This window comes from Gekko japonicus, unplaced genomic scaffold (genome assembly GCF_001447785.1).
Source record: "Gekko japonicus isolate JY-2015 unplaced genomic scaffold, Gekko_japonicus_V1.1 scaffold2353, whole genome shotgun sequence".
In the NCBI taxonomy this organism is placed as follows: Eukaryota; Metazoa; Chordata; class Lepidosauria; order Squamata; family Gekkonidae; genus Gekko; species Gekko japonicus.
Window position 1 is genome coordinate 19,985 of NW_015176522.1, and position 10,803 is coordinate 30,787.

Consider the following 10,803-nt stretch of genomic DNA (forward strand, 5'->3'; position numbering starts at 1 on the left):
GTTTTAGGTTGCTTATTGTGGTTTAAATATTGTATTTTATTGTGTGTTTTATTGTATTTTAGATTCCGGCTTTGCCGCTTGTGAACCGCCCTGAGCCTTTGGGAGGGCGGTATAGAAATCTAATAAATAAATAAATATCGGCCATTTTATTCTCAACCCCTTTCACTCAACTATCCACTACGACCCCAAGATCTTTTCCCCTATTAGGATCCAGCAAGTTCAGACCCCATTAGCCGAGGCTTGAAGTTGGGATTTTGGTGGCGGGTGGGGCTAGGAAGTCACTGCCAGTTTGGGCGGGCAGCGCTGAGCTAAATGAACCTGCTTCACCCCCCTGGTCCTTCCGTGTGTTTACCCTGCCTGCCTCTGCTTGTTTTCCTGGAAGGGGAACCAGTCTGCCTCCCATATTTGTGAGTAAACGTCACCGAGGATCGGGTTGGCATGGTCCCTGGTTGGCGAGGGGGGCACTGTGGATTCCGTCCCTCGCCAGTGCCTCTCCCGGACGATGGCGTTCAACTCTTCTGCTCTGTCTAGACTTATCACTGCGTGCCCCGCTTAGCTTCAGAAATGACACCAAAGTCAAATCCAAAAAAGCCAGTGTTAATTTCCTGTGTCCTTCTATAAAGCCCGTTTGGTGTAGAGGTTAAGAGCGCGGACTCTAATCTGGGAGAACAGGGCTTGATTCCCCACTCCTCCACATGCAGCCGCCGGTGTGACCTTGGGTCAGTCATTTGTTCTCTCAGAGCTATTCTCTCAAGGGCAGTCCTCGAGAGAGCTCTCTCAGCCCCACCTACCTCACGGGGTGTCTGTTGTGGGGAGGGGAAGGATTGTAGGCCGCTCTGAGACTCCTTCGGGTAGTGAAGGGCAGGGTATAAATCCAATCTCTTCTTCTCTCTTCTTCTTCTTCTTCTTCTTCTTCTGTTGCAGCGGGTCAGCTTGGGCCAACACGCTTTCCCAGAACACCCAAGCGCTGCTCCTCTTCTTCTACGTGTGGTGGAAAAAGATCCACAAGGAGACCTGGGGAGGTAACGTGGACTCGATGGTTTTGTGCAGCTGCGGGAGAGGACGGTGCAGTGCTGACCGGCTAGCCGTCTTCCTCCGGGCCCTTCTCGCTTGCCCCCCAAGAGAGAAGGGGAGACCGGAGGTGCATCGACCCGTCGCCTGCAAAATCTCTGTTCCCTCGTCCCAGTCTGGGAGAGTGGCTTAGAGCATCCGACTAGGACTGTGGCAACCTGGGTTCCCATTTCCACTCTCTCTCGGGTCTAGCCTACTTTGCAGGGCTGTTGTGAGGGTAAACCGGAAGAGGGGGGGAACTGTGCATAGAGAAAGGGTGGGACAAACATGAGAAAGAGATACCTGGAAGTGGTAGGGCAGCACGGTTTGGCCCTGTGTCCTTGACGCACTCCAGTGATCTTGTCGGGGCCCTGGAAAAGAGATCCCGCCCTTTGTCAATATTCCTCCTGGTCTCAAGGGTTAGATGGGGACGTCTCTTGGGCGCCACCACTCAGGACTGGCCAAATAGGGGAACTGCAGGCATGAGAAAGTCTCTCCGACATCATCGCCCAGCTGTTCTAGTAGTTCTGGGGGCCCTGCCCTCCCTCCCTCCCTCCTGGGAGCTCCCACCATCCCAGCCTGGCAAAGAACCGGGGCTAGTGCTTTGCAAAGCTGACCGGGGAAAGCCTCTTAGCGGAAGCCTCTTAAAAGTCCTAATGCTTGAGCCCTGACCCGGATAGCCCAGGTGAGCCCGCTCTCATCAGAGCTCGGAAGCTAAGCAGGGCCGACCCTGGCCGGTACTTGGATGGGAGACCTCCAAGGAATACCAGGGTTGGGAGGTGGAGGCAGGCCATCAAGCCACTTCTCCGAATATCCTCCGTGCCCCAGTAGGAGTCACCAGAGGTCACCATGACTTCCAGGCACAGGCGTGCGCGCACACACACAGAAACACAAATGCAAACATTCCAAAAAGGGAAAAAAGGTCTTTTGTGTGCAGGCTGGACGCTGGACTGCTTGCAGGAATGGGGCGCCTTCATGCGTTTGGCCATCCCCAGCATGCTGATGATGTGCATCGAGTGGTGGACCTTTGAAATCGGGAGCTTCCTGTCAGGTGAGGCCTTAAATTAAGCAACGCCCCACCTCTGCGTCTCCCTTTTGCTGCGCCCAACGAGATCCAGGGCCAGCTTTGCGCAGAGTGGTGTGGAACGTATCCCCACATTTAATCATGTGGTTAAAAAACTCACCCAAGCCCATAACACCCTGCCGTAGAAGCTGTCTCTTATCTCTGTGTGAGTCCCTGCTCTAGGTCTGCTCACCTCCAGCTGTCCTTTGCTTGTTGTGGGTAATTTTTGATGCAGTGCATAAGTTACGCAGCCTGATGCAACTGAATGACCAGCCCTTTGGAGGATGCTTCCTGTTGCATCTCTGGATGAATCACTGTTCTGGGTTAACCTCTTTTCGGTCAGGAGTACAGGGATTCATGCAGAAGCACAGTGGGTGGGCTCTGAGTGGGTAATACTCTTAAATACTCCTGTTTTGTGTAGTGGTTAAGAGCGGCAGACTCTAATCAGGATGTGATTCCCCACTCCTCCGCATGCAGCCAGCTGGGTGGCTTTGGGTCAGTCATAAGTTCTCTCAGAGCTGTTCTCTCAAGAGCTACCTCACAGGGTGTCTGTTGTGGGGAGAGGAAGGGAAGGCGATTGTAAGCCGCTCTGAGACTCCGAGTGAAGGGCAGGGTATAAATCCAACTCTTCTTCTCCTCCTCCTCCTCCTCCTTCTCTCACCAAAAGGCCACCAGCTGGGGGGGCGGGAACGGTGAGGAGACCCTCCAGTTTAAATTCACTTTAGTTTGATGTGTGGCTCTTCTATCAAAGATCTGAGAGGCTTGGATGAAGCAGAGGTGTCGGCAACCCACTAGGTACCTTGTGAAGCCTGCCAGAAAGTTGCTGGTGACCAGACTATTAACTCCAGAGATACTCGGGACCAGTTCACGCATGCATGTAAACTCACCGCTTGATGCCACACAACCCAGTGGGCTCTCAACATGCGGAGTTCTGTCTGTGCCCGATAGATCCTGGGTGGTTTGTTCACCCGTGGACCAGTTCACGCATGCATGTAAACTCACTGCTTGATGCCACACAACCCAGTGGGCTCTTAACATGCGGAGTTCTGTCTGTGCCCGTTAGATCCTGGGCGGTTTGTTCACCCGCGCGAGTCCCCTCTAGAAGTGCAGTCACCAGGAGATGAACATGCATGTGTGAACGGCCTCCTAATGTGTCCTCTCCAATCCACTGAGTTTGTGTGTTTGTGTGTGCAGAGGGCTCCTGCATAATTCCTCATCTTTTGCCTCTTCCCCACCCCACCCAGGAATGATTAGCGTGGTGGAATTGGGAGCCCAGTCAATCATCTACGAGCTGGCCACCGTCGCCTACCTGGTAAGAGCTCAGCTTGCCCAGGTGGTTGTCTTCCATTTTGGCTGTATTCCTCTTTTGGTCTATGATCTGGTCTGTTAAAGTTTAGGTTAGAGGGAGAACAAAAGAACATATGAGAAGCCAATGTTGGATGAGGTCAATGGCCCATCCAGTCCAACATTCTGTGTCACGCAGTGCCCAAAACCCAGGTGCCATTAGGAGGTCCACCAGCGGGGCCAGAACTCTGGAAGCCCTCCCACTGTGGCCCCCCCCAACACCAAGAATACAGAGCATCACTGCCCTAGACATAAGAGAAGCCATGTTGGAATGGCCCGTCGAGTCCAACACTCTGTATCACAGAATGTCCAAAACCCAGGTGCCATCAGGAGGTCCACCAGCGGGGCCAGAACTCCAGAAACCCTCTCACTGTTGCTCCCCCAAGCACCAAGAATTCAGAGCATCACCGCCCCAGGCAGATGGCTCCATCTATATCTTGTGGCTAATAGCCACTGATGGACCCCTGCTTCATAAGTTTATCCAATCCCCTCTTGAAGCCGGCAATGCTTGTAGATGCCACCATTTCCTGTGGCAGCGAGGGGAGGCAGCAGCAGATACGTCCCTCTCCCATCGTACCCGAGACCACTTCCCTATCCATCTTCTAAATTACATTTTAATTCATATCATTATTAAAAATTAGACGCAAGCCCCTTTGGGAGCCAAGTTGCCAGCTGAAAACCAGGATATATCACCAAGGGAAGGCTGCAGACATTACTGTCTCCTCCCCCCCCCCCTTTTGCATTTTTTGTTTTCCAGAAAGCAGCGTGTTTGCGTTTGCCACAGTCTCAGTATTTTTGCTGTCCCCAAGCTATGCTCTGTGGCAGCACATCAGATCGTAAGCAGAGCCCTGCTGGGTCTGACCAAAGATCGGTCTAGCGCACCGTCCCCTTTGAAACAGCAGCCAACCAAGACACTTCCAGAAAGGGAGATTGTGATGGTGACGGTCCTCTTTCTCTGCCCCGGCACTTGGAATTTGCACTGGGGTTGGGTCCATTTCTCTTTTGTGGCCAGCAGCCATTGAGGGATCCAGTCCTCTGTGGATCTGCAGATATTCCTGGGAGGTCCTTCTCTGGGTACCCCCGCCTTGTGACAGGGGCTTTTCAGCTGTGGCTCCCCAGCTCTGGAACTCTCTCCTCACACCTCCATCTGTGGCACCAAGATTCTCAAAACTTTTCCATACCAGATGGAAACATTCCTCTGCACCCGTGCTTGCTGTTGACATGCGTTTGATCTGGCCGGCTATTAACATTTCAGTCTTTTATCATCTTTTATCAACTGTGGGGTTTTTTAAACTGCCTTTTTACCTGTTGCTATTTTTTGCACCTTTTATTGCTGTTGAATTCATTATTTTTAGTACCGTCTACTCATTTTACTTAAGTTTGAGTCCAGTGGCACCTTTAAGGCTAGTGAAGTTTAACTCTGGGTACACAAAAGCTTATACCCAGAATTAAACTTTGTTGGTCTTAAAGGAGCCAGTGGACTCAAATTTTGTTCTATTGCTTCAGCCCACCTTAATCTACTTATTTTACTGTGATTCCTCCCTCCCACTAATTGGTGATGTTGATACTGTTGATTGTGCTTCTGAAGTTTATTTTTATTGCATTGTTACATTTTCTTGGCTTGTACATAAATTGTGATTTTGTTATGGGAGGTTTGTAAGTCTCCTCAGGAGACTATGTTGCATGCATAGATGTAAATGTTATAGTAATAATAATAACCATGTGGCATTGTATGTAGAATTGCTAAGAGATCCTAAGATTGCCTGGCAGCCAGAAGTTCTAGCTCTTTATAGCGTTATGCTCCTCTAGATGGCAAGCTAGACTCTTTTTTTTAGGGCAAGAGACATTTCAGAAGTGGTTGGCCATTAACTGCCTCTGCGTCATGACCCTGGTATCTCTTGGAGGTCGCCCATCCACATACTAGCCAAGGCCGGCTCTGCTTAGCTTCCGAGATCTGACAAGATCGAGCTAGCCTGGGTTTATCAAGCTTAGGTCAATGTTATAGTAAATGCATCTTGGATTGTGCCCCAAAGCAAATAGATATCCAGTGAAGCTGCTGAAGCACAGGTATAATAAATCACTCTGGCTTAAACTGGTCAGTACTCTAGCAGTAGCGTTGTGTACCAACCGAAGTTTCTGAACAGTTTTCAAGGGAAGCCCCATGTATAATGCATCGCAGTAGTCTAGTTTCAGGATTACAGCGGCATGGATCAGCATGGAAAGATCTGCACCATCGAGATAGAGGGCCAGCTGGTGCATGTGATGTAGACAGATACAGATACCATATTTGTTACCTCCTTAGGCACCATAATCCCAAAATCTTGAGTTTTTCACAGCCGTACCACTTGTGGATCAGAGTGGCCTTGTCTTTGCCATACTTCCAACAGAGTTAAGACTTTGCAGGAATCTTCGGTAGTCTGTCCGGGTTACAATACCACCAAAAACATGTTTTAAAACAATGTCCTGTTACACCTGCCTTCAAGGAGGTATACCATCTTAACCATATTTTCCTATTGTTGGAACGTACACAATCCCTGTCTCTTTTTGCTTCCTCAGCTGCCTCAAGGCATGAGCGTGGCGGCCAGTGTCCGAGTTGGCAACGCTTTGGGAGCTGGAGATGTAGAGCAAGCCAAAAGATCATGTATCACAGTATTACTTTGTGCAGGTGTGTGTGTCTTTAAGGCAGCATCTGCCATCCCAGTAGTGGGCGGAGCTGTCTTAAGGATGGGTTGGGCCTTAAAGGGAGAGTGTTGCATAAGATTAGGGATGCTGCTGGATTTCTCACCCCGTACAAAAACAGTGAAAAGGGGATGGGTTTGTGCATCCCTGCACAAGACACAACTGGGGTGGGGGTGGTGAGCACTGGTATCCTTTCTATGTCGATCAGGATGCTGACCGTGAACACCTCTGCAAAACCCATCTGTGGTCTCAAGTGGATCGTTCTCACTTGTGTCCATCTGTCTCTTTCTTCCAGGGGTCTTTGCTGTTGTGTTTGCTGCCCTTTTAGCCAGCTTGAAGGATATTGTTGCTTACATCTTTACCGATGATGAGTGAGTAACTTTTTGTTCCTGGGGCTCTCGAACTACGTGCAGGGGAGAGCTGCCAGCGGGCCCCGAGAAATCATCCTAAATCATTCAAGATTCCCATGGGCCCAGCATTCCTACCTGCAGAGGCTGCAAGCTGGGTCTCTGTGTGTGAGTCTCTGTGCCGAGCTTTCCAGTCCAAGAGGCATGAGGCGGAAGGTTCCAACTAAATAACAAGCCGGAGTTCAAGATAACCATGGGAGAGGTGTTTGTTTAGTGCAGGAAGCAGGGTGTATGGATGAGAGGGATTATGGGGGTAACCTCTCCCTGCACCATTTTTAAAGCTCTTCCCAGGCACTCCCCCCCCCCGGCTCCCAGCTGCAACTTAGTCATATAGTATATGTGTGTACAGTTTGGTGTAGTGGTTAAGTGCGCGGACTCTAATCTGGAAGAACCGGGTTTGATTCCCCACTCCTCCACTTGCACCTGGCTGGATGACCTTGGGCAAGCCGTAGCTCTGATAAGAGCTGTCCTTGAAAAAGAGCAGTTTCTGTCAAGAGCTCCCTCAGCCTCACCTACCTCACAGGGTGCCTGTTGTGGAGAGGGGAAGGGAGTTTGTAAGCCGCTCTGAGACTCCTTTGGGTAGTGAAGGGCGGGGTATAAATCCAATCTCCTCCTCCTCTTCTCCTCCTTTTCCTCCTCCTCTTCTTCTCCTCCTCCTTCTCCTCCTCCTTCTCTTCCTCCTCCTGTTCTTTTCCTCCTCCTCCTCCTCCTCCTCTTCTGCAGGCAGATAGCAGTTGGCGGGGGAACAATAGTGTATATCAGGCAAACAGTATGTATAGGAAAGGCTTAAACCCCAAATGTGACTGGGACGTTCTTTGGGGCTTGGAGGGCCTGATTCTGGCTCTTCTGTGTATTCTCCGCTTGTGCCTTTAGGGCTCTGAAAGCCAGATGGTGTGATTGAAACAACCCCGTTTCGATGTCCTTCTTTCATTTGCAAGAAACAGACCTGCAGTTCCTTACTTTCACGCCACTTTCCTGTTCTTTGTGCCAAAAATTTGTCCCTTGAAATCAGTGCATCTTTCAAGTGCTGTGCTTGCATCAGAGGGGTGTTCAGAGACGTGCAAGAAGCCGTGACTGCTGTGTGGCTGATGGGAATGTAAAGAAACGAAGAAAACGGCCCTGTCTGCTTCTTGTGGCTGGGATCCGTGGGTGGAGCTGTGATTGCTTGCCGTGAGCAGTTGGGAAATCTGGGTTACGGATGGCACAGTTTGGTGGAACGCAGCAGTCCAAATGCACGCACTGAACCCCCGGCCGGGTTCCCTGTCGAATTAAAGAGCCGAACATCATCGGGGTCATTAATTTGCTGCCGATCGATTCCACCCCAGTTCCTGCTGGGATCTGTCTGTCTGCCTTACCTCCTTCTTCCCTTCCTTCCCGGCAGAGACATCGTGGCCTTGGTCTCCAAAGTGATGATAATCTTCTCTCCTTTCCACCTCTTGGATGCCATGGCAGTAAGTTTCGAGACAGCAGCGTGAGTGGCGGAATGTTGCAGCGTGTGTTTCCCTGACTTGTAACATCATTTAACATAACGTGTTCTCTTTTTTACTTCTCCTGAATAATTCATTCTCCTTGCTCTGCTTTGCTTTGGTGTGCGAGCCACGCAACCTCTGGCTATCTCGAGGAATCCGTCGTGTTGCTCAAGTGACAATGGGACGTCTCTTTTAAGACCCAGATTGTAATTGTGTAGGACTTCCTGGTCACTGTATCTCAAAAAGGATATTGCAGAGCTGGGGAAAGTCCAGAGGAAGACAATGAAAACTAATAGGGGGTTGGAACAACTTTCCTATAAGGAGAGGCCTGAACAGGGGTCATTTTGTAGAAAAAGAGGTGCAGGAGCTCATTAGTATAACTCATTAGCATAACTTATTTGCATGTGCCACACTCCCTGACATCACCGGAAGTGTGTCAGAAGGCAACACCCACCACTCAGGCTCCACTGGACTTTTCTTCTGCCTCACTTAACACTACAGATGTCGTGGAATGCAGAACAAAAGCAAAGGGCCTAGAGAGAAAGGGAGATGCTACAGAGGAGAGGAGGATTAATTTGGTCAGGAAACGGTTCACTGACTCAGCCCCAGCCCTCTTGCAAACACCCCTCCCCTTCTCTTTCCCAGACAATCCTGACAACTGTTTTCACATTTCCTCTTATATCTCTGTAATGGAAAGGGCCAGAGTGGGCTTGGTTTTTGTTTTTTTAAATTCAAATTAATTCAGTGGTGGAACATGACATGTTCCTGGGAGGGCTTTGCCCCAAAATGCCCACTTATTGTTACAAACCTGTGCAGACAGACAGTGGTCAAGTACTCTGGGCTCACAGGCAATGTTCCCTCTAAGCTGAGTTAGTGTGAGCTAGCTCACAGTTTTTTAGCCTCCGGCTCACACATTTTTGTCTTCGTGGCCAAGTCGCTCGCTCACAACTTTAATGCCAGTAGTTCACAAAGTAGTATTTTTGCTCACAAGACTTGTGTTTCTTCTTCCGGCACCACAGTTTGGGAACCTGTTGAGTTGCTGTCAGCAAACCTTGAGGAATTTCACATTACCCAGTTTCACCCGGTTTCAAGCCAGTAATGATCCATTTTGAAGTGAACCGGTACAGGGCTGCCATTTCACACAGGGCTTTCCCCTACCGGAAAAGAGCCGGATCAGAAGCGGCTGATAGCTTTGTTTTCCCGCCGTTTTCCTCCTGCGCGGGTGATTTTTTTAAAAAAACGTTCGATTTATAGCGCTATAACGCTATAACGCGACAGTGGTATAGCAACCCTATTGGAATACATCTGCCCCCTGGAAACAATTACCCCATTGGACAGCGGCTTCCAGCGGGACATCAGGGCATCACCGATTGGTGAGAGCTATGTTGCTAACCCTTCCATGCCAAAAGACAAGTCAGGAGAAGGTGAGGGGGTTGTCAGTTTGGTCCCTGGAAACAATTACCCCATTGGACAGCAGGTTCAGATCAGGGCATCAGGTTGAGGCTGGTGAGTGGCAGGCTGGTCTGGGTAGAGTGGTTTTGTGTGACTGTGTGGAAGGCTACTGATCATCATGGTCTACCATAACTGTTCCTCTTCCGGAATATATCGCCTATCTGAAATTCCTCCTTGTTTCCCTTTCTCTTCAGGCAACGTGTGGTGGGGTGCTAAGAGGAGCAGGGAAGCAGAAGATCGGTGCCATTGCAAATGCTGTTGGCTACTATGCCATCGGCTTGCCCATTGGGATCGCGCTCATGTTTGGGTACAAGCTCGGTGTGATGGGTGAGTCTACTGGATGGCAGACCTTTTGGGGGTTTGGCTGTTGAAGTGACCCCTTCTTGCCCTCGTTACCGTCTGAGATCCAGCAGATCAATGGTCTCTTATTGGTGGAGTATGAACAGCAGAGGACCTTGGCCACGATGTCTTATATCGGCCTGGATTCAGGGAAATGAGTTTGTACCAGAGCAAGAGAAAACATCTCCATTAGGGGGTTACTGAGATTTGCAGAAGCTACAGAAGGCGTATCTGAAAGTGGGGGGTGGCGGCGGGGGGTTGTCTTGATTTTTCATGTGGAAAAATGTACATGATATTCTTTAGGTTTTTTTTAATGGCACAGTGTGTTTACTCTAGCAGGATTGATTACTTATCATTTATTTATTAAATGTATATCCCGCCCTCCCCAAACGGGCTCGGGGCGGCTAACAAAGAGGCATATGCCATGATTGAACAGCTAAAAACAGAATAAAACAATCCCTCCCACCAAAGTGCCAGCGCTCTTGATATTAGTTCTTATCGGTCCAAGATTGGGTTCCGTTGACCGGCCTAAGCCATCAGTATAAGTTCAGGAATCTATTACTATCGTCCCTTCATGACCAGTTCTTCAGGTCGTCTGGTCGTCTTCCCAGGGCCAGCTCACATCCAGATCGAACCCACCGTCAAAGATGGCAGCTCGGTGGTGGTACAGTGGTGGTGGGGGCTCCTATGCAAAAGCCTGGCAGAAGAGCTCCGTCTTTCAGGCCCTGCGGAACTGGATAAACTGGTCAGCTTTTTGAAGCTGTTTCCAAGGAGACAAAAACAATTGAATTAGGGCAATATTATATTTGGTTAATTGAGACGGGTTGTGTCTGCCCCCAAAATACCCATTTTTGGCCCCGGTCACACGGGGGGGGGAGGCACGGCCAAAGCGTGGCTTTTCTGAGCCGCATCAAAATAGACGCATCAGACAGATCCCCCGAGCCACTGCGCAGTTGATCCCCGGCACAATCAGATGCCGGGGGGGGGGGGGCCTGGGACG

The 10,803-nt window shown here is 50.0% G+C and overlaps 1 protein-coding gene across 1 annotated transcript in view; it reads left to right on the forward strand.

The window, feature by feature from the left end:
- LOC107124025 (multidrug and toxin extrusion protein 2-like) overlaps window positions 1-10,803 on the forward strand; it is a gene marked incomplete at its 5' end in the record, with an annotated part of 27,064 nt that overhangs the window by 8,338 nt on the left and 7,923 nt on the right. The window contains 7 exons of the mRNA XM_015427410.1: window positions 925-1,022; window positions 1,988-2,101; window positions 3,358-3,425; window positions 6,014-6,122; window positions 6,432-6,507; window positions 7,925-7,994; window positions 9,659-9,791. Of these exons, the coding sequence (XP_015282896.1) occupies window positions 925-1,022; window positions 1,988-2,101; window positions 3,358-3,425; window positions 6,014-6,122; window positions 6,432-6,507; window positions 7,925-7,994; window positions 9,659-9,791 (668 nt within the window). The remainder of the gene's footprint in view (window positions 1-924; window positions 1,023-1,987; window positions 2,102-3,357; window positions 3,426-6,013; window positions 6,123-6,431; window positions 6,508-7,924; window positions 7,995-9,658; window positions 9,792-10,803) is intronic.